Genomic DNA, 23,121 nt, shown 5'->3' on the forward strand with positions numbered 1-23,121 from the left:
GGGCGGGGGGGAGCAAAACAAAATGGTTAATATTTCTTTGAGTCATCCGAGCGGTTTTCTGTGGCCGACATGAGCAACAAAACGTCTTGTGTTGTGGTGTCGTGTTGGGTTGGCAGACCGGACTGAGGTCAGAGACGCTGCCTGCTCGACACAATGTCAGCATTCTTGGGTCAGACTGGGTTTCAGCGGTCACAAATAACACGCCACGCAGTTTCGTCCCTCGCTGTTACTTGTGTATGAAATAGTCAGAACATGGAAGTGAACGTAGAAGTGCTTAGAATAGTAAAACAATCCAGTGGCCCATCTTCTCTTTGCATTTTTGTCTCATCCTAATCTCGTTTTGATGTAGTTCCCATTCTCTCCACTAGAAGGTAGTACTGTTCTTGATAGAAAAGAGTAGCTAGGGTTAATTTGGTGCTTTACCAAAATATATAAATATGTCAGGATGACATGAAAAATAAATGACACACAAAAAATAGTACGTTATTGTGTAATAAAAAAAATATATTTCTTTAATTGATATTTTAAAAAAATAGGATGTTTACATCCTAAAAAAAAACAAAAGTCTTATTGTTGCCTAGAGAGCTATGATCTAAGAAAAATGTTCCTTATTATTCAGAATATAATAAGAAAAAAAAAAGAGTGGAAGAGTGAAGTGTCTTTATGATTGTAAAGTGTCTCTCCTGGAGGACATGAGGCATTCAGCAGTCATCAGACAGGCTGTGATTAGCAGGGAAAATCCACCGTTGATTATTCACAATGCCATTTCTTGTGACTAAGTATCTACTTGTGCAGCCATGCATGTGTGTGTGTGTGTGCACACATGCCTGTGCAGGTGCTAAAGCCCTTCAAAACATTGCTTTAAACTTTATGTAACGCTGGTGGCTCCTTCGTGCAGTCACTCGGCTCAAACATACCTGACATTGTTCAAGGCTTTAAGCGTGAGTGGTGGCGGCAGAACGTGTAAAGTGTTCTGGGGAGACCAGTTTGGCAGGAACGTTCAGGAGTGATTTATAAGCAAGCTTAATATTATATATATATATATATTTGACTGGCTGCACTCAGCAGCCGACTGCTGAAGCTGGTGTGCTGTGTGAAAATCTAAAAATGTAAATGGAGGCAGAGGTGTTAAAGGTACAGACAGACAGTGAGACATATAGGTAGACACAGAGAGAGGGAGGAAGGCTAGTGAGAAGAGCAGCAGCCCCTTTGATGTGGGCCTCTGCTGCATGGGCCCTGTGTGTGTGTGTGTGTGTGTGTCTCGCTAAGGGAAGGGGATTTCCAACCCTGCTTGGCCTCCTGTCTTTACCCCCTTGGCTTTACACTTCCTCCATGGGCTGCAGCTTCAAAACACAGGCAGCGTGTCTGTCTTTTGAGACCGTGGCCCTGCAGCTAAAAGTGACACTGGAATGATGGGAATTGTTATTTTTTTTCGCATTTGCATTTGCCACATGGGAGGCACTGGAGAGCGCTGGCTTTGTTGTGGGCTGCGTGCTTCCTACTTGTTTGATTTATGATTGATAATATTGATATGTTCAGCTTTAAATCTTTGAATCATTTCAATGCATGTATTCCAAAACAGCATTTCATCTTGAAATGATGCCTTGTTTCATTTTTAATTTGCAAACCTACATTTGCAAGCTCTAAAAACACCCTGAGTGCATTTTGACATATATGACTGCAAAACGACCTGTGCATATTTAATGGGGTTACGCTCACTCACTCACACCTTGTCTATCTGCATACGGTGCCCTTTACACACCCGGACACGCGTGCACACACCCAGATGCAGACGCGTGCACCTGATTGTCAAAACAGCTCTTGACACTCACATGTTCATGCACATGCACTCTTAACACAGGAGCATGGAAAGTCCCTGGCGCAGGTCGACTTCTGTCTGCTCGAGCTGCTCACCACTGCAGGTGGATGCCTTGATATCAACAGGCTCTGAAAGCGTATCCTCCAGCTGTTTGTGCTCGGAGCAACATGCTTTTCTTGGCAAAAGAAAATATATGAAAAAATAAGGCTCCGTTAAATAGGCATGAAAGTGTTTGAATTTTTTTTTTTTTTTTTTTTGACAACAGAAGAACCAATAATGTGCATGCTTTAGGTGAGATGGAAATTAAGCAAACTGATGTTAAGTATTAAGCCCAGCATTACATTAACTTACATATATCCATACATCATTACATACTACTAGCGCTAACATTCCCTGTAAATATATGATTATTACTATAATAATTATTATTATTTACTGCATATATAGAATACATGTATATATGTATGCACATATATACATATAAAGTATATATAACGTGTGCATATATACGTTTGAGACATACATATACATATGTACTGTATATATGCTTATACAAATATATGTATATTTGCATATATATACATATAAAGTATATATATACATATATTTGTGCATATATACATTTGAGACATATACATATATACATATGTATGTATGCTTATACGTATACAGTATACTGTATGTATATAGACTATGCATATACATATATACATATATATGTATATATGTACATGTCCGAAACATAAACTGATTTAGAAATCAAAGTCTGAATCACAGGACAAAAATGTCATTTCAAATCTGGCAAGACTTCTCAATCATAAGCATTAAAGGAGCATCCGCCTAAGGCTTGGTCTTGGCAGACGAGGGTGGGTGGTGCACCATGACTTTGTGCTGAATCTTCTAAGTGAATAATAATAACTGCAATTAATACAGCAATGAACCTAAGACAGGAAAAGAAGAATTCGGTGCAGCCTTCCGCGTAAGCGAAACTGTGCAGGTTTTACGTCCAGGTGCGTCCAGTAAATGACAGTTCCTGGATTCGTGTTAGTGCCTCGTCTTTATCAAGGTTTCCATTGGGACTGCCACATGACTAGAACTCCTGTCTGTCACATATTAACCAGTGGACACGGCACTATCTCTAATCACCGTGTCTGGCTTTCTCTGCAGCCCGACATGAGTCATTTCTGAAGGAAGTAATGAGATAGAAAAGTCCCTCAGCTGAATGAATTGGATTTTTTTTTTTTGAGTGATATTTAAAAACCAGACAGATGCAGGAAGCGGTGACTTCACTGCTGAGGTACCTCGTATATTAAAAAAAAAAAACTAAATGTTTTTTTAATAAGGTAAAATCAAAAAATTAATAATACAAAAAGCTTTAGAAAATGCCCAAAGAATGTCATACGGAGAACAAAACTGAACGTGATGTGGCCTCAATGTTGACTCTTACGAATTCTACAGGTTTGACTCACTGCTGCAACAATTCAAACATTAATTCCACTTGGAACCGGTAGCCGTGACTTTGATTATTTTGGCTTCTAAATTTGTCTCAAAAATACTGACAGATCAGTGGGTGTTTAGTTTTGCAGGGTGGAGGCCCGCTCCAGCTCTGGGCTTATAATACTACTGGTCAAAGCACAGAGCGAAACATCCCACTGCAGAATAAAGCCCCTACATGGGTGGAGTGTGGTTCCAGCAACGTCCAAATGTAGACTTTAGGTACTTTCCTCCCCATCTGTCACTCATGCTCTCAGGTCATATGAGCAGTGAAGAGTGCGTTCAAAGGTTTGAAACAAGGAAGCAGTGAAAATGTCAGCCCTCAGCTCGGCCGCTGACACAGAGCTCTGAGCTGCGGTTGTCTGTGGACACAGACTCAGCTCCGTGGGCTTTTTTTAAACTGTCCTAATTTTTTTTAATTCAGACACAGCAGGACCAAATGGACGGCACTTGGGGTTATTCATGTAGAGTTATCTAATCTGTTCGTTTTATTTATAAACGCCCTGGCGACATTGTTCGTTTTTAGCATCGGAACATCTGTGACGTCCAGCTCAGACTGCTGACGCCCAGACTGAGGTGTGAATGAAAAGGAATGTTTTGAAATCATGAAGGAAAAGAAATGTCCCCGTACAGGACTAAAAACAGGCTTCTGAAGAGAAGATGTTGAAGCGCTAATATTAAAATGCAGATTGATACGAGTCCGACCACATAGTTCGGTGTTTTTTTTTATCTACGATTAAAAGGAGAACAGAAAGAAAGGCGGCTAAAGGTTAGAAATATTCATATCCACGTAATAGTGATGATAAGCATGGTTAGACCAAGGTACATGTACGTTTCTGGAGCGCATGCCTCACATAACAAGGTGTGAGTCAGGTGGTAATAAAACACGCCAGCTGGAGGCACAGTGTGAAGACAACGCCTGCACGAGGACAATGCGCTCAGGCTAGCTATTTGAAGAAGTCACCGAGCATGTCATTTGAATATTAGGAGAAATGAAAGTACGTACAAAGAACTCTAGGTATGGGAAAGTTCCGCGCGGAGCAGCGTCTTGGCTCAGATCAAATGTCAATCAGAGCCACTCGGCCTGTAAACAAGGAAATCTCCTGACATCCTGCACGAGAGGAAACTCCCTACTTTTGTTGTGCTGTGGCCGACCCACGCAGCAGCAAAAACAATGGGTATTTTTAGTCCTTTTGTTAAATTTATCCCGCTGGCCGCTGAAATAGCTTCTTCCCCTTTTTAAACAAACTCGGCCTGTCTTTTGTCCGCCGCCTTGGTGGAACATTTGCGGCCGAAATTGTTGCATTCTCCCTGTTTCGTCTCAGTCACGCCATGGTATCGAGCTAGGTGCTTGCTACGTCTGTCTGGTTCGGTTTTATTTACTGGAAGTACTCTTGAAAAAGAAAGAACCAGATCCTTTGCCGTCTGATGTCGTTACCAGACCTGCTTGTTTGTCCGTCCGCCTGTCTGCGGGGGGAGGCAGCGCGTGACACAGAGGGAAATTTAAGGAGGAAGAACAGAGGGAGTTAGTCAGGCAGCTCATTGTCCTGAGTTGAGGACGTAGCCCTGCTAAATACAGGGAGACGCACAGTGAGAGAGGAATTCCCCCAGTAAGTTGAAACAATTACAGATGTGCGCCTGGCTGCCTGCTACCGCACACATCTGGGGCCAGAAAGCACCCCCTCTCCCCCCTCCACACCCCCCCAACCCTCTGCTCCATACACTGAGCTCTCCGTGTGTGTCATCTTCATAACACTGCCCTGCGCTCTCCCCTGGAAAAGCCATTAGGTGGAACACATGTAAACTACTACTGGACCGGCGGCCAGCTTACCAGCTATGGCAACACGCGTTGAGTTAAGTGTGTCTTGGAGACCTGAAAAGACCATTATCTTGGCAGCTGGAGGGACAGACTTGGCGGAGGGGGAAAGTTTTGGGGGATTTCATGAGGGAAAGCTGCAGCTGCGGAGTAACAGTGCTACTGGAGGTCAGCAGCAGTCCAACGCTCCTGCAGAACTGCACTTACACAGTGGAGCAGTCGGTGGTGTGCACAGTGGATTTCGCCTCTGCGTGGAGTGAATGAATTTAAAACATCATCATTAACTCGACGGCAATTATCCCAAATACACCGAAGAGGAAACCTGATATAGTGTTCCTGCAGGTTGGTGAGTACAACATGTACTGTGCCAGGTTGTAACTCAAGCACATCTACCAGGTCACACATCGTTTTACTGCCAAGTCCTGATTATCGTCTGACTCAGACGCCACTGATTAAAGACATCCAACGGTCAACAAATGTATTTTTGCCACCTGTTTGTTTTCCTTCTCGTTCCTTCGAGCGCAGCCGTGCACCTGAGTCACTTGTTTATCCTCGCACAGGGACAACAGGCTCCGCGCTGCAGGCTCTCAGCGCGCGTGCGCGAACACACAGCGGTGGGAAATTCCCAGCAAAAATTCCACTCTAGAAGCTCCCAGTGAGCGCATTCCTGTGTTTTCATAGCATCTCACTGCTGAAATGAAAGTCAAATTTACAGTTGCGGGCCAGTTTTTGAACACTTCAAGCGAGTAATAAATCTTTGTAGACTTGGGGTGGGGGGTAATAATTGCATGAAAGCATATATCTCCCCTCCCCCCCCCCAAAAAAAAAGGCCTGGGAGCAAAATATCTTCGGTAATGTGAGCGTGAAAGAACAGACGGGCCACAAGAGGAAGAGACCAGGAGGAAGTGACTCGGAGGCTCAAGGAGAAAAGAAAATTCAGGTTCTAAAAAATCCTCATTTTCAAAAATGACATCTTGTAACAGAATCGGTGTTTTTTGCCGCAACGCAAAATAGCATCGGGAGCAGCATCAAGTATACAATTTCAGGAACACTAAAAAGTAAAAAAAAAGCGTTTTTCTCTGTCCAAATTCCCCTAGCATTCCATGTGATGACCTCACAGCCCAATGTGCTTATTTATTACAATCCCGTTGACGATCTAACATAACCAAATGAGAAAGATGAGAGCACGTTTTCCATGTGTAGATAAAGTGGACACTCTATTAATGAATACATTACTTTGTGAAAAGGGGGATTTTTATAGGCGTACAATATGGCGTGCAAAAAAAACAAAAAACACAAACCATGAGTCACGTCACGTGACTTGGATGTGACTTGGATGTGACTTGGATGTTTCGGAGGTTTTCTTCCCTCCATACCACAAGTACAGTCATCTCCAGTATATGTATTGCCCAACATTTAGTAACAGCAGTGTTGCTTTGTTGCACACATATTTGCGTCCTTCACCACGGTGCGATGTGCAACTGGTTCGACTGCTGCTGCTAGTGCTGCACAGAGAGGCCGCCGCTGGTGCACAGCAGCAGGGTGTTACCTCACCTCTTCAGCCGCCGCAGGGCGACCATACAGTTAATTGGTAGATGACTTTTCCAGCTTTTCCAGCAGTCAAGCCTTTTGTGAGAGGAAACTTTTATCCTGTCTAGGTTTTTTTTTTTAATACATTAAAATATATCATTTCTTTAGTTGTTTTTTTTTTTGTTTTACAGCCAGCTATTAAAATCAGGACGTAAAGATTCAATGCACACCAGACACCAGTTCTCACCCACTCAGGCCAGTTAATCCCTGCAGTTACCGTTAAAGTCTGAAACGAAATATATGCCGTTAATTGAGGATCACGTAGACGCAGAGAAGCAGCGCTTGCACACAAAGCGTAGGCACGAGGCGCAGAATTTCCCACGGCCCAACAGGAGGAGATCGTTTTCCTTCAAGGCAGTGGATGTTTGGACATGTCGCTGAGCACAACTTTTTTTTTTTTTTGTGGTTTAATATTTGAAAGCTTTACCTGGTGAACGAAATGGAGCCTTCATAAAAACAACGATATTTTATTTTTAAATAAATATGTTTTTGTAAACAGTCACAGCTCAATTGCAGTTGTTTTGACAGTGTTGTGTAAAGAGCTCTTTTTTTTTCTTTCTTTTTTTTTTTTTATTTGAGAACAAAAACCACAACGGATGTCTTCATACACTCAAGACCAAAGGTCCACAGCCCGCCCACCACCTTCTCCTCATGTCTGGCAGACTGCAGACTGCTGCGGTATGATGATGGCAGCATGAGGCAGAGGATGATAGAGTGATCCAGGTATGAAGCACACCAGAAGAACCTGATAGTTAAGGCCTGTCTCAATCTGCACGTTGCTGTTTGCTCAGAAACACCGTCAGGTTCCCAACATTAGAACAACTGAGAATTTTTTTTTTAAAGAAGAAGGAGAAGAGGTTTTGGGTTTCCTGCTGCCCTGTGGTAAAGCTTGGTGAGACATGTTTGAGGTTGTTTTTGTCCCATGTCCCCGTTCTGATATTATATTATGCTAAGGTTAAATTCTGCCCCTTATTTTGAACACCGAGCCCAGCTGCTCTTAGCCGACATGGGACGATGAGTTTTTAAATGCAATGCAAATACAATGTTTGTTGTAATATTTCATACAGACGTCAGTTCCAAAAATGTAGAATTTTCTGTTGTTTTTTTTTTTATGTCAGTCTTTACAGGGTTGGTCATGGAACCTAATTTGATCTCAGTGTCCAACAGACGAGCTTTGTGGTGATATTTAGGGACCAGAGTAATCAGTCGAAGTTAGCTGTTAGCTGTTACCTCCAAAATAGGTATTGATCTCACCGCCTACTCCGACGTCCAGTCATGAGGTTTCTTATTCATACTGGTATTTTTGTGTTGCGTTAAGCTGCTGCATGCGCAGAATTATATTGTATCCGTACAAGCATACGTGTGTCATCAAACCCCAGGGCTTTGACCACAAATACCCCAACTGAACTCACCCCACCACATCTGCAATCACCTGAAATAAACTTTAGTCTAATGGGGTGAGGGGTTGTTCACAACATTCTCTTTAACGCCTCCTAGAGGCAACTTTTCATATGTATTTTATATATAAGATCAAATGAGAGAATGTTTTGCAGTATTATATATATATATGTCTACTCTAACTCTACGAAATGATTACCAAACAGTGTAGTCGTACTTCCAGTATCACCGGTTCTTTTCAGAAACACTCACTGTGATCAGGGTGGTTACCTTGTTATGTAACTGCCCCAGATTTGTATCCAAAAGTCGCGATTAGCATGTCTCACTTTAAAGCATGCCTTGTTTAATGGAATGTATTTAACAACACTACCTCGTTTCTTGTGAAGTGACGCCACTTGCTTTTTCGAAGAACGACAAATTTACAAGAAGACGTCCGAGGGGATAGGAAGTGATCGTGCAAGCCACCTCACCACACGCGCTGCCTTATCAAACTCTAATCACAGTGCATCGTTCTGCTCAAGACGAGGTGTAAACACTGTTATCATATTCTCACAAAAAACAAAAATAAAAACGGGATTTTCACGACCCTTCTTCCGAGGGTTATATTTATATCCAACTGATTTTTATTTGGGGAAATTTTGCATTTGAGTTTGTAATAAACACATTGTGTCCTTAAGGTTCCGTGGGTTTGAATAAGCAGCAGGTCTTACTTTAATGTTTCCCCCCTCATTGCCTAACAACTGAACTTTTGTGCTTGGAAAACATTAGACAGTCTGCGGCTTCACAATGTGAAAAAGAGTTTCATACATGGTGGAGATCCCCCTACCACCATCAGAAGACTAATCCCACATTTCTGCTCTCAGATCTGCGGGCGGGGGTCTTTTTTTGATTTCATAAGTGAATACGGTGAGCAAAGAGTTTTAATAAGACACGCTCCAAAGCTGACAAAAAAAATGATTAAAAAAAAAACGCTCTATGGTTAAGAGGACAGGAAAGTGGGAGGTTCTGCAGCAACACAGAGGGGCTTCTGTGGGTAGTGTTGGTGGTGGGGGGGGGTCTACTAACTTAGTAGGTGAAACTTCTCGTGTCGGAAAGTGTCAAACATTCTGGTGCAAAGTGTGTTGTAATCCAGGAACTTTTCATTTTGACTCTTTATTTTAAATAAACGTTTCCAAATATTTCATACAATACTGTGTACTGCATACCTTTACTTCTTCTATGAGGGAGACGTTCTGCTGTTGACATTGAAAGAAAAAAGAAAAAAAAGCTCTAACATTCTCATGAACAGTGTCGCAACTTGTAAATGTTTGTTTTGAAATTTATAAAAAAGAGGAAACAAACGTCTACCATTCAGTAAATGTGACAAATCAAAAAATCCCAGGAGGACTAATGTATATTTGTAGGATTTTTGAGGAACAAGGAAATGAAAAGCCCTGCATAGCAACCGTTTTGTTTGTTTTTACTTCTGATATGGGGAGAGAAAAAAAAACCCCAAAAAACTCACGTTCCATTTAAAGATTGAGTTATTTTTTTTTATAGACAGTTGTCATTAGAGATTTGTTTTTACAACTTTTCTGTTTTTTTTTATAGACAGTTAGAGATTTGTTTTTACAACTTTTCTGTTTCTCACGGTATTTTTAATTAAGTGAGTTTTTAACAAGCAAGAATAGTAACATAATAACCAATGTATCCTTTTTTATATACATACAGTAAAACCCTGTATGGCCTAGGTATCTCTTTAAAGTTTTAACGTTTCCTGTTTATATATGTTTATATATTTTATTTGTGGCAGAAAGCAGGTATTGTGGTTTCCATTTACCCCCTATTTTACTTGTATCAGGAGCTTCTGAGGCTGCGATGTTGGTTTAGCGCGCAACATAAACCCACAGTAGGAGAGTTTTGCTGATAACCTTAAACTACCACATGCACCATATGCTTGAACCTGCAACCTGGGACTTTCCTTTCCTCAACCGCCCCCGTCTGTCAGATTCACCTCCCACCTCTACTCGACTTATGCCCCCGACACTGCCTCGCCACCATCTAGAGTCACGCATGCACAACCACAAACAAAAAGGCCCTGCAAATAAAGTAGTCAGTCAATAAATTACCGGGCATCCTCCCATCCTAAATCTTATATATTACATGTGAAATATATACTGTATTATTGGAGTAACACATGCAAATACTGTTGATTGTGAGCTTGTTTGTTTTAGTCAATTTGGTGTAACATTTATTTATGTCATGATTTCTGAGAGGTATTGCAATTTATATTTTTATTTATTATATGCATAATGATAAAGAATATTATAAAACATCGTTCTCTACAGTAAAAGGAGGCAGGCCTCTTACACCGGAAAAACATCTGTGGCTTCAGTTAAACTTCCGGGTGGATGTATGTGCATGTAGTTGGATCTGTTTAGCAAATTCATTGCGAACGTATTAGCTAAGTTCATTGTTAAAAATGTCTCGTGGCTCCAGTGCAGGGTTTGATCGACACATCACAATCTTCTCTCCAGAAGGAAGACTCTATCAAGTCGGTCAGTATTTGAACGTGTTTGCACAAAAGCCGGGCTTCGGCTCACTTGATGCTAGCTAGCTAAATGCCCTGTCATGGTTCGGTTAGCTGGGCTAATAGCTATATACATTTCTCCTCGCAAAATTAAAACTGGTGTAATATTGAACCACAAAAGTATTTTTGGTGTCATTTCGATGGTTATTTTATGCCCATTGTTTGTCAGCTTTAACACTCTGAATGATATCAAAAAACAAACCCTGCTAGCCTGATCGTTAGCACGCTTAGCATTACAATAAAGCAAGCTGATTCATTGCCTCAAGTGTCAACTTGCCATTCCGGCAAAATATTATGTTTACGAAAGTTTTTAAAGTCAGTAATTTAACTAAACCGTTGTCATCGTTTCAACATTTGGTCCGTGTTTTCGTGATATGACGAAAGCCATTTGCACGTTGAAATAGATGCTAAAATAGCCTTATTTACATTGTTCATAGTTAAACCGTTGTTATTTTTTTAGAGTGCATTTTTAATTTGAACAAAAGTTTATATTGTGTAATATTTTAATTTGTTCGTTTATTGCAAACTTTTGACTGTATTTTTACATCTTTGCAGAATATGCTTTCAAGGCCATAAACCAAGGTGGGCTCACGTCAGTAGCAGTCAGGGGGAAAGACTGTGCGGTCGTTGTCACACAGAAAAAAGTACCGGTGAGTTGTTGTTGTTGTCCTGCAGTGATTGACACTGGTGATGCTCTATGTTTACATAATTCACATGTCGCAATAGTTTCAAATACCCCTCTATACTAATGTAGAAAAACGTCATATTTTCAAAGTAATCACTGTTTTCTGGACCAGTTTGAATTGTTCATAAGTGAAAGTTGCAGAAACCAGTGTCTTGTATTTCATGTTTTTTTAAACTAAAATAAAGAAACCAACAGTTGTCATCCAAACATTAAGAAATGTGGAGCTTTTTTATGAACAATACAGCAATTAATTACATGTGTGACAATAAAATCATGTATTAATTTGACCAGTGGAGTTCTTCTTTTATTTAGATGTGTGTTTAAAACTTTCCAATGTTCTGGGTTTTTTTTTTAAATATTTTTGGACTTAACAAAGGTGAAATTTCAATTATATGTTCTGTCATGAGTTATGTAATTGTGCCAGTTCCATTTTTATGCACTAAAGTACTTCTACTCAGTAGAAGAAAAATTAAATTTTAAGGAATAAGTCCTAACTTGAAATTATAATGTAATAACTGGCTTTCTTTTTCTTTCTTTTTATAGGACAAGCTCCTGGATGCTTCCACAGTGACCCACCTTTTTAGAATAACAGATAATATTGGATGTGTAATGTCTGGGATGACAGGTAAAAAAATTTCCTTCAAATTGTTTTATCTAAATGTCTGTTTTAAAACATATGGATTATTAAACCTTGGAATATAGTCTAATGTTTAAAGAAATGGAAAATCTATATAATTACATGCCATATTTGCAAAATAAAGCCCCAAAACAAAATACTCCCAACTTGATTTGGAAGTACTTTTGAATGAATTCCCTGTTAGTCTACAAGTCCTCTTTTAGAACAGTCTTGTGATTTCAGATATCAGTTCAATGCCTTATTGAATGAAGCACAGTGCCAATTGGAAAATAGTGACTAAATAACACCATTGTGAGATGTTTGGATGTATATGTGACGCTTTTTCCTCTTTCACTCCCTTCGTTGTGTCGTGGCCTCTTGCAGCCGACAGCAGGTCTCAAGTGCAGCGAGCCCGTTACGAGGCGGCCAACTGGAAGTACAAGTATGGTTATGAGATCCCAGTGGACATGCTGTGCAAGAGGATTGCTGACATCTCACAGGTCTACACACAGAATGCAGACAAGCGACCGCTGGGGTGCTGTCTGTATCATTCATTGAAACACTCAGTTTTTGACAATTGTTGTAGTCTTTTTGATTCATCAGACATGTTGATCCACATCATCAATTTATAGCCAAGCTTTTGAAATATTCTAGATACAGTAATACCTTGAGATACGAGCGTCCCGACATACGCGCATTCCGAGATACGAGCAAGCCTTCGATCAAATTTTTGCGTTGAGATACGATTAAAGATTTGAGATACGAGCATGCTAACAGACTAGGTGGCCGAGCACTCGGAGCAGCCCACACCGCCTCGCTCGTTCACTTCACGCCTTCGTCGACCTCCGGAAAAACTACGTAGGCTAAGTTGTAACATGTAAGGTACGCTACGGAATCAAGTGTCTACGTACGGGCCAACTCTCTTCCTCCTCCTCCTCCGCACGTGCCGCCATTAGCCGCTACTGTATCGTCTGTCTCGAAGGTAAGAACTCTAGAATTAAAACCACATTTTATTTTATATCGCAGGAATCCTTATATACTACAATTTTTTTGGGTGTGCGTATGTCTCTATAGCAAATAAAAAAATGTTTTTTTCCATTGTTATTAGCACTAATAAAGGGAGGGTTTCTTTTAGAATTTGTGGGAAAAAATGATTTGAGATACGAGCACCTCGAGTTACGAGCTCGGTCCTGGAACAGATTATGCTCGAATCTTGAGGTATTACTGTGTTTATAATATGATACAATTTTTTTGGGTGTGCGTATGTCTCTATAGCAAATAAAAAAATGTTTTTTTCCATTGTTATTAGCACTAATAAAGGGAGGGTTTCTTTTAGAATTTGTGGGAAAAAATGATTTGAGATACGAGCACCTCGAGTTACGAGCTCGGTCCTGGAACAGATTATGCTCGAATCTCGAGGTATTACTGTGTTTATAATATGATAATGGGATGTTTTGAGTTTTTGCTGTTTGTTGGCTAACCAACCATAACTAATCATGGACCTCATTTGTGATGGACATCATCAGTATTTTCTTTACTTTTGTTTTTAATCACCAATGCTGAACTGACCCTTGGTTTGACCGTCGCTTTGCTCCCGCAGGTATGATTGTGATCAGCGTCGATGAAGAGTATGGACCACAGGTGTACAAGTGCGACCCAGCAGGCTACTACTGTGGCTTCAAGGCCACGGCCGCTGGAGTCAAGCAGACAGAAGCCACCAGCTTTCTAGAGAAGAAAGTGAAAAAGAAACTGGATTGGACCTTTGAACAAACAATCGAGGTATGTCGGGTCACTCTTCGTCACTGCCGCCGCAGATGAACTTTAATATGAGGGTAACCCGAAAAGGATTGTTGCAAATACTTTCCTACCTTGACCTGCTAACCTGTCACTGGCCTCTTTCCTCTTGCATTCCGTTTTCTTTCTGCAGACGGCAATTTCGTGTCTGTCAACTGTTCTTTCCATTGACTTCAAGCCCTCTGAGCTGGAGGTGGGAGTTGTGACACTGCAGGAGCCTAAGTTCAGGTAAAGGAGAGGTGGCTGAAGATGTTTCATTATAAAGACAGTAGAGAAAGTGAAAACAGTGGCATTCAAATTCTGGGGATTAAAATATATATATATATATATATACATAAATGATTGATTGGAGAGTATTGAAATACATTTTTATCCCATTTTCCATTGAGTGTAATATTTGATTCAATCAGATTTAACCACTCTCAGAAATGAACAACTTTCAAATCAAACCATTGTTTAAGCAAAGCTGAAATGGAGATTCCAAAACTGAAAGAACTTTTCACAAGAAGTAGATTTCACTCTTGACACGAGGGCAAGGCACCGGGCCGTGACGGCTCGCAAATATCTTCCGCATAATTCACTGGCAGAAGTGCACATTCAGACAATAAGTGATGCAGAGAAATAGATTTCATATTTGAGAGTTGACTTCCCTGACAGATTCCTAACTGGGTGAACAGAACTCTGTTCACACTCGCCTCCTACACCAGGCAAAACAAAAACTAAAATTGAAAGCCACAAGAAAACCGTTAATTTACATCAGTGCTGTGACGTGACAGTTGTAAAGATTTTTGTCTTCTTGTTTTCTGCAGGATTCTAACAGAGGCCGAGGTAGATACCCACCTGATGGCCTTGGCAGAGCGGGACTGAGCGAGCAAAGACCTGTCACCAGTTGGATTCAGTTAGAGCATGAATTTCCCAGATGGAGAACGGTGTTTTTCTTTGTTTGCTGTACATTTATCCCACTATTTCATTCAACGATGATAAAAAAAACTTTTTGGAGTAAAATAAATTGTCTTGATATTTCTGTTTGTTTGTTTTCTACCCACATAGAGTTGTTAGAATAAAAAAAATCCTTATAGTATTTTGTTTGAATATACTTTCTGTTCATTCTGAAAATACTTCCTGGTGTTTATTTTTTTTATCTGTTAGTCGAATTTAGCAGCAGAAGGAAGTGAAGCCCGAGCACCTGAACAGTTCTCTTTGCTTCCTGTTGCGGTTCTCAGAGCCATAAAACAATCACAGGTTCCACCTGAGGAGCTGGTGAGAAGTTATTTTACAACACAGTCAATGGTGTGCAACAGATTTGACCTCATTTTCTTCACATCTTGGGGAATCTTTTTGTATTTAACTATTTTAGACATAGCACAGAAGGCTGAGGGTGAGTAGTTCAAAGACTTGTGGAGGGCAGGGGTCACAACAGGTCAAATGAAATGTATTATTTGTGCCACAGTATATAAAACAAAAACAGATTTGTAATTTGATTTATCTTGGTAATGTCCATTTTTATGGAGTTCAGTGGAGTTTTGTGACTTTGTTGACGTGAAGGGGGTTTCAATAACGGTGCTTTTAACAGTGGATCTTAAGAAAGGGGAATAACTCAAATGATATCATCAGCAATAATCCCAAATGAGTCTCACATCAGCGTTGCCTCACTTTCGTAATGTGAAATGCCTGCTGGTAAACCAAAGTATGACTTTCTTTTCTTTTTTTTTCCTGCTTGTTGGGAATTTTTTGTTCTTATTCATGTCAACATTCCCCGTGTAAGTTGAGCTTTTCCTTCAGAAGCAACAACTTGCTCTTTGCTCCTTGGAAAATCCCTCTCAGTTCTGAGAGTACAGCCCTGAGGACAATTGCAGCTATTAAACCCTATCGTCCTCCTGATTAAGCACTGGCTTCTTCGTAAATACACATTATAAAGTTGAAGTGGGCCGTACCTAGCAATCTGAAAGTTAGTTTCATTTCCACGGTAGTCAGATCTCTCTGGCACTTTTCTTTTTTTTGTTTTTTTTTTTCCCCCGTATCTGTAAAAGTCTTCTTCCTTCCAGAAAAACTTTCCTCTGGTTTTGTACCCAGTTCCAGTTCCTATCTGCTGTTGAACAGTAGCTCCAGGGCGAGGCAGGATATTTAGGTACATCACGCTTCGTTTGTTCTGTGCGGGGACTTTTGCAGAGTGACTCAAAGACCTGTGACCTCGCCTCAACAAGGAAATCCCAGACTGTTCCAAGCAACTGAACGCTATGAGTTTTGCCCCCGATTGTTTCACAAGTCTGGGTGATGACTGCTCTGTTCTGGTCACGTTGTGGAAATGAGAAATTTTGCTTGTTTTACAAGTGTGGAAAGGCCAGCGACGAGAGTCAGAAGGAGAAAAAAAAACAAAAAACCCCAACGCTGATCCGAGGTCATTGTATTCATAGACTTCTTTTATTTTGAGGTCGTTGTATTCATAGACTTCTTTTATTTTGAGGATTTTTTATGTTAATAGTGCTTAAATTCACACAACATACAGCATGTACAGGTACAAAAATAATATCTCTGCATTTACAATATATTACACGTCTGTTATCTACACATCAATACACATTTTTTTACAGTATTTAAGACATGGAGGTCATGGTCTTGCTGGTTTGTGGTTCTTTGACCCGGGCTGGTGTGAACCAGCCTGGAACGCCTTCTTCATTCATGTTTGTTATCCCAGGGACCAGCACCTGTGCTTTGGGCTTGGACCTGAATGGGCAGGGTGGGTACTGACTTGTCCCTCACTTGACGGGGCCTTAGGCGACCCATTAGCAGCTTCACTGTGACTTGAGTCCATCAGCGGAAGGATGGTTTTTACGTTTACTTTCCGAACTTTATGTCGTCGTAAAGCTGCGAAGAAGAAGAAGAAGAAAATGGAAACGTCAGGGAACCGGGGTCAAACACGGGCTTGAGTCGGCGCCGTTAGTGCGACAGTGTCACGGACGAGATACTGACCTCATCTTCCGACAAGTCCTCCGACAGGTCCTCCATGTCACTGTCGTCCGTCTCGCTCTCGGGCAGCTCCCTCAGCTCCTGAGCCGTCCGCTGGAACAGCTCGTCTCGGATTTCTTCGTTCTGACGCCCGTACGTGAGGTGGTACGGCGTGAAGCCGCCGTAGTTTAGGCAGTTCACATCAGCGCCCAGGTTGATAAGGCAACTGACCAGTACGGGGTTCTGGAGGTCGACGGCCAGGTGAAGGGCTGTGCGTCCGCTGCACTGTTCCTACAGAAGCAGAACAGCTTTGTTAATCCCTTGCAACTCATTTCGAGCTTTATTTTGAAATCTTGTCCCCCTCCCGTGTATTTGGCGACACCTACCTGTGCATTAATGTCGGCACCCATCCTAACGAGGTTTTCCACCAATGAAAGGTAGCCATTGATAGACGCCAGATGGAGACAGTTGTGTCCTGAGGAGATAAATTAAATTAGAAAAATTAAAGGCTTATAATTTTTTTTTTTTTAAATAATATGGAATGTCAATGATTTGTATTCTTCCATGGCCTACCATTGTAGTTTGGGAAGGACAAAATGGACGTCAGGTGTCGGCAGTTCTGAGTGATGACACCGAAGCAGGCCATGGAGCCTCGCTTGCAGGCGATGTGGAGCGCCGTGTTCCCGCTGTTGTCGGCTAACCGGGGGTCACAGCCGGCCTTCAGTAGTTTCTCCACCAGTTGAGGCTGCTCTGTGATCACTGCTAGATGAAGTGCCGTCTGCAGAGGAGGAGGAGGAGGAGGAGGAAGAGGAGGAGAGGGTGTTAAATGGACATTTAGTTATGAAGACATCTGGTGTTTGAGCTGCAGGAAAAAATTAGTTGTTTTTTTTTCCTGTGTGTGGTCATTACCTGTCTCTGGTGGTTCTGGAGATTGAGGAAGGGGTGATTGTGGGACAACTTGATCATCTGGAGGGCATAGTCGGTGGCTTCGTGAATGATGGCCAAGTGGAGAGGCCTGTGAGAAAGAGAGTAGTAGGGTGAGTTTAAAAATGTACTTTTCAACAACAACAACAAAAAAAAAAAATACAAAAACTGCACAAAGGAAGTGGTCACAAGCAAATATGAGTGAACAAAGCCTGAGTAGTGAAGTGTTTCGCAAGAATGGAGTTTTGTCGGGTTATTTCCACCAGTTGTGGCTTGACACATCTGATGCTTTATCAGTTACTGGCAACGCGCCAGGGACTTTCCTGAACGCGCAAACGCGCGCCGAAGCGCCGCCCAGACTGCAGTCTGAGCCAAAGTACACACTGTGCTGCACGCAAACACACACACACACACACACACACACACATATTTACACGTACTTTAAAGACCACTTGTTTTCCTACAACTTCCGCCATTTTCCTGCGCACTTTTGCAGCATTTTTTTAAACGCTTCGGTTCGTGCATGTCGTCTAAAATCCTATTTATTTTTTTTTGCAACTTTTGCACATTTTCGCAAAAAAATAAATAATAATAATCAATTTATATATATATATATATAAATAAAAAAATGCATATAAAATAATATGAAATCCCACTTACGTGTCACCATCCTCGGTCACTGCGCTTCTCCACGGCAGGTATTCATCCAGTGCAGGATCGTGCGCCTCCACCTTAATGTTCTCAAACTCGCTGACCAGCTCGTCCTCCTTCAGGGAGTCCAGGCCGCTGTCGAAGCGGTCCTCCTGGCACGGCAGCGCTTTCCCGTGTTTGGGTGCCATGCTGTTATAATCCATTTGTCGGTGAGTGTTGGCCACTCTGTGTACGTCCATGTCGACTATGAAGCAGAAGCAAGACGTGCGTCTCTATCCAAAGGTCGGGGGCAAAGTGTTGCCGAGAGGGAGGCGCGCTGGGTTTTTGTGTTCACTGTGGGCGGAGCGCTGGCTGGGGATTTCCACTTGACTTATCTTAGAAAAAGCAAAGGGAAATCACACTGAAGCTGTGCTTTTGTGAGAAAATCCCCCCCATCTGCATAGTCACACCGATAACTTTGCAGTTTCCTCTTCAACACCTAGTTTACACCTGTCATGTAGGTTTGGGGATTGGATTGATTTCAGTCAATGAGAGACGTGATGTGCATGAATGAAAGCCCACCGGACTCTTGAAGAATTCCCTTTTCGCATAGGGGAAATCATCTCTCCTTTTTGACTTTCATGAACGGTGGTTAACCAACGCACTGTCACACATTTTCCAATTCACACTTTTGGGCGAATTTGACCGAATGTGAATCAGCCCTTGAATGGAAGTTTATTCTGATTTTCTCTTTAGCCCACCTACGCCATTGACCACATACTGTTATCATGTGATTATTATGAAGGCTGTGGTTTTCATGCAAATATTAACGCATTTTTGCAACGCAAGTATCAACCGATTCCATTGTTTCACAAACACTGGGTCGCGACCCTCAGGTGTGTCGCCAGAGGTTATACGAATAATGTTAAATAAATAAAGGTTTGTGACTTTTTAAAATATTGGTCCCCAGAACACAAAAAAAAAAGTTTAGAAAACACTGGTCTATTCTACAGTAATTACATTTGTTTTGTTGTTTTTGTTGTACCTTGGTTTGAAATCTATACCCGTTCCTATAAAAACTTAAATCTCCAGGCCCTTAATGCATCTGTGAATATGTTCCTATAAAAACTTAAATCTAAACATATACTCCAGGCCCTTAATGCATCTGTGAATATTTGTTTTTTGCAAAAAAGACAAAGTTACAGACACAGTATGTTGACATTGATGGTTACCCGCACACCATCAACGTGTTAAGTAATTTCCTTTGACGTCTGATTGTAAAAGATGTTTGGGTGTAGATTTTTTTTTTTTTTTTTCGATCTTGATGCTTCAGATTCTAGGAGACATATTTGACAATATCTTACTTTTGTGGTAACAGTTTTGGGGAAGACCCTTTTCTGTTCCAGTGTGTTTGTACATGAAGATGTCCAACTACACTTTCATATCCAGTATTATAATGCAATGTTTCCCTTTTTTTGTTTTGTTTTCTGCGGACCCATATTTTAAAAGTCACAAACCTTCACGACTTAAGTTGATACTCATTATTCGTAAACTTCTGGGTAACATGATGCGAGACGACCCAAAAAAAACCCAAAAAACTCTTGCGACCCACCTGAGGGTCGTGACCCAGACTTTGGACAACAATGTCATAATATATAAGTATAACAATCTATATAAATCCTTCTGGATTGAAATTCCAATGTGACGGTCGGTCAATAATTGTATGTGCATTTGCAGGGAATTTTTTTTTTTTTTTTGTGTAAATTTAAAATAGATAAAACTCTCCGACATGTGTATTTGTGCATCAGACAGAACAAGGTTTCAGGAGACTCCCTAGTAGTACTGCACATGCTGTAACACAGCCCTGGAAAACACTGCGTTAAATCATGCAGACATACAAACTCTACGTGTGTGACTTTTTTGGTCAAATGTTCAAATCCGGTACATTTTTTTTTCCAAAAAAACCATATTTCCCAAACTTCATTAGATGAGGTTTTTTTTTATTCTGTTGCTTTGAGGCATGTTATAAAAACAGAGGAAATTCCTGGGTGTTTCACAACACACTGGTGAAGTGCGTGACAGAGCTACCTGTCTGCACACCCTTGACATTTAAGAAACAAAAATTCCCAGGATTCCTTGTGTTTACCATGTTAGAGAAGGCTTGGTTAAAACACAGCAACGGTATCCAGGGTGTATGTAAAGCCATCGCACCTCTGTGGGGAGCTGAGATTTACACACACACACACACACACACAAACAAGACTAACAGACGCACACCCAGCGGGGCCGTGACATCAGCACACATCCTTTACCCATTCAGCCACTTCCATCTGTTGTGAATTCCACACATACTTAATTCGTGCTCAGTATCACAGTGACACATCAGGGTACAAACTGTACTTGCAGTGTTTTGGTGTCTCTGTACTTATATAACAAAGATAACATCACTGAGACGTCCAAGTGCTGGTATTTCCACTTTTTTACTCTTTGGGAACTTTCTCTCTCTCTCTCTCTCTCTCTCTCTAAATCTGTGCAAGTGCACTTGTCTCCACTTGCCTCGTGTTTACTTCTGGTTGCCCGGGGAACCAACCGCTCAAAGAGCATTGACGCCACCGTGATGTCAAAAAGCCCCGTATATTGCCCTCTGTCTGCATGTTTGTAAAGTACCACGTTGTGCGTCTGAGTCAGTAATTGCCTCGGGGAGCATCACGCCCTGTCAGTGAGCTCATGAAACTGACCAACCAAAGCTGACATAGGATTCATTCACTTTCTTCACCCGATAGGTTGCGAAACGTTACAGCCACCTAGCTGTCAGGGTTTTGTTTTTTGTTTTTTTCCTGTAATAATAAAATTAAAAGAATTTAAATATTTTGAGTACTGTGAAAGTACTGAAAATGTTTAAAAAAACAATAGTAATGCTTATTACATTTTATATGGTAAACATATATCAGTGATTATCAAATGGCGGCCTGCGGGTTGAATTCGGCCGGCCGAACCGTCGAGTTCTGGATTCCAAAATTGTAAGGATCGGAAAAAGAAATACTTGTGATCCACACTATTAAAGTAACTGAATTTAAAAAAAATACTGAGACTTGAGTAACTATGAGTAATCCCCACCATTTATGACTGTACTTGAAAAATTTTTTTTTGGTGTTGAAACTCTGCTCTACTCTCTACTTCTTTGGAAAGAAAACACCAAAGGAAATCCCACTGTTATTAAAGTAATTATGACTGTAATTGGAATTCATATTTGGCACAATATAAAGTATGCTGTTAATTATAACTGCTGTATCATTCACATTACAATGTGTAATGCACAGACCTTGATTGTTCCAGGTTCTCCGTCTCATTTTCCGCCATCTCTCCATTTCCTTTGCCCTCCTTCCTGCCATTCATTGTATTCTTTCTCCAGGGCAGAAAAAGGTAGAAAGTCCAGTTCTTCTAAAAGGAAGTTTATTATGATGCCAAATATTTAACCCAGTTATGAATCTGGGTCAAAGACAAATAAGCTAGCTTTGATTGGACTTGTGTGAAAAACACAGGTCACCTGTGTTTTTTCACAGTGTGTTTCCTGTTTTCTTTATTATTTACGGGTCAACATATAAAAACAACAGTGTTGACTGTTGGACCTGACAATCAATAAAACAAGATAACACACAAAAACACATGATAATCACGTTCAGCGCGTGTAGTCAGCGCTTCAGTGATTTACACCAGTAACCATGGAAACCTGGTTATTTTGGATTTTAATGGCATCAAAACCAGAACCTTAAGGTGGCAGGTGGAGGTTTTGCCCCAACTCAAAATATATCTATTTTTTACAAATCAAAACCATGAAAATGGTGGTGAATTTTAAAGTAATGCAAAACTGGACATTTGACAATCAAATTCCCACTAGGAAATCAGCAAAGTCATGCTGTGTGAAATCTGGAGCCAACAAGGTGTGGAGCTGACCTCATCTAACAGCCCTTAAAAGCAGACGTTATAATTTCGACTTAATACTCGAGCTGCAGAGGCAGCCAGTCTGAGGAGGCGGGAATGGTTCATCGCTCTTAATTCAATGCTTCACGCTCCAAATAGTACGAGATGACAGGGTTGTAGACATGACAGTGGACAACAACAACTAGGAGGACGGTGTTCTTTGGGTTTATGGCTCTTTCTTTTTTCCTCCTTCCTCAGCCCTAGACACCATTTAAATAGCCACAGCGTTTTATGTGGCTTCAGTTTCGACTCATCTGACTGGATATTTTGGGTCCAGTGCTGCATGTGTCATCTTTTGTCATAGTACACTCCAGGCCTGGAGGAGTCTAGTCAGAGCTAAAGTGTGGAGTTTGGTCTGCTGCAACTTTGCAACGCCCAGTTTCAAAAATTAAAAAAAATGAACCTTGTTTTTTTTTTTTAGATTTTTTTTTAAAAGTACAATTGCCAGTACTTCTATATGAAAATGACCTTTCGCAAAAATTCATACAAAAAAAAATGTTATATCTATATTTGATCTCGTACGTTTGCACTGAATTGTGACCGAAACAAAGCTCCTGTAAACGTCTTAGTCACGAAGGCAACTTTTTTTTATTTCCTTCTAAAAATAGCCGCAGCTTCCCAGATGTGTGCACGTCGTTTGTGACGACTGCTGTTGTAAAAGTAATTGTTACAGTAATCATTCAGTGGACATTCTCACCACGCGTCATTACCATTCATCCTTCTCTAGCGTAGGTCCGGTGACAAAGCAATCCTTCGCCCACATTTCCCTCTGCTACACCTACTCGAAGTTTTCACAATGTGTGGCTCGGTGTGGAGAATGTGTATTATACAAATGACTCCTTCCCATGTTATATATCTG

At 41.0% G+C, this 23,121-nt stretch overlaps 2 protein-coding genes across 2 annotated transcripts; one reads left to right on the forward strand and one right to left on the reverse strand.

The window, feature by feature from the left end:
* The first annotated feature begins 10,470 nt into the window (after nucleotides 1–10,470).
* Nucleotides 10,471–14,861, forward strand: LOC103380733 (proteasome 20S subunit alpha 6). The gene is made up of 7 exons (XM_008312792.3): nucleotides 10,471–10,654; nucleotides 11,242–11,336; nucleotides 11,915–11,996; nucleotides 12,372–12,527; nucleotides 13,588–13,766; nucleotides 13,915–14,009; nucleotides 14,591–14,861. Exons 1-7 carry the CDS (start codon nucleotides 10,579–10,581, stop codon nucleotides 14,646–14,648), a joined length of 741 nt encoding a protein of 246 aa, XP_008311014.1. The 5' UTR covers nucleotides 10,471–10,578; the 3' UTR covers nucleotides 14,649–14,861.
* Nucleotides 14,862–16,616: 1,755 nt separating this feature from the next.
* LOC103380734 (NF-kappa-B inhibitor alpha-like) lies at nucleotides 16,617–18,541 on the reverse strand. Its single transcript, NM_001297585.1, is given in 6 exon segments — nucleotides 16,617–16,646; nucleotides 16,752–17,018; nucleotides 17,114–17,202; nucleotides 17,301–17,505; nucleotides 17,637–17,742; nucleotides 18,312–18,541. Coding segments are annotated over 6 exon segments (927 nt in total).
* Between the last annotated feature and the right edge of the window lie 4,580 nt (nucleotides 18,542–23,121).

This window comes from Cynoglossus semilaevis, chromosome 7 (genome assembly GCF_000523025.1).
Source record: "Cynoglossus semilaevis isolate Cse_v1.0 chromosome 7, Cse_v1.0, whole genome shotgun sequence".
NCBI classification, from domain to species: Eukaryota; Metazoa; Chordata; class Actinopteri; order Pleuronectiformes; family Cynoglossidae; genus Cynoglossus; species Cynoglossus semilaevis.

Excerpts from the sequence above, each read along its gene's own strand:
- LOC103380733 (XM_008312792.3), top strand. The coding sequence starts at position 10,579 with ATGTCTCGTGGCTCCAGTGCAGGGTTTGATCGACACATCACAATCTTC. Across the intron at positions 11,337-11,914 it reads TCACACAGAAAAAAGTACCG|GACAAGCTCCTGGATGCTTC; the intron begins GTGAGTTGTTGT and ends TTCTTTTTATAG. Across the intron at positions 13,767-13,914 it reads CCTTTGAACAAACAATCGAG|ACGGCAATTTCGTGTCTGTC; the intron begins GTATGTCGGGTC and ends TTCTTTCTGCAG.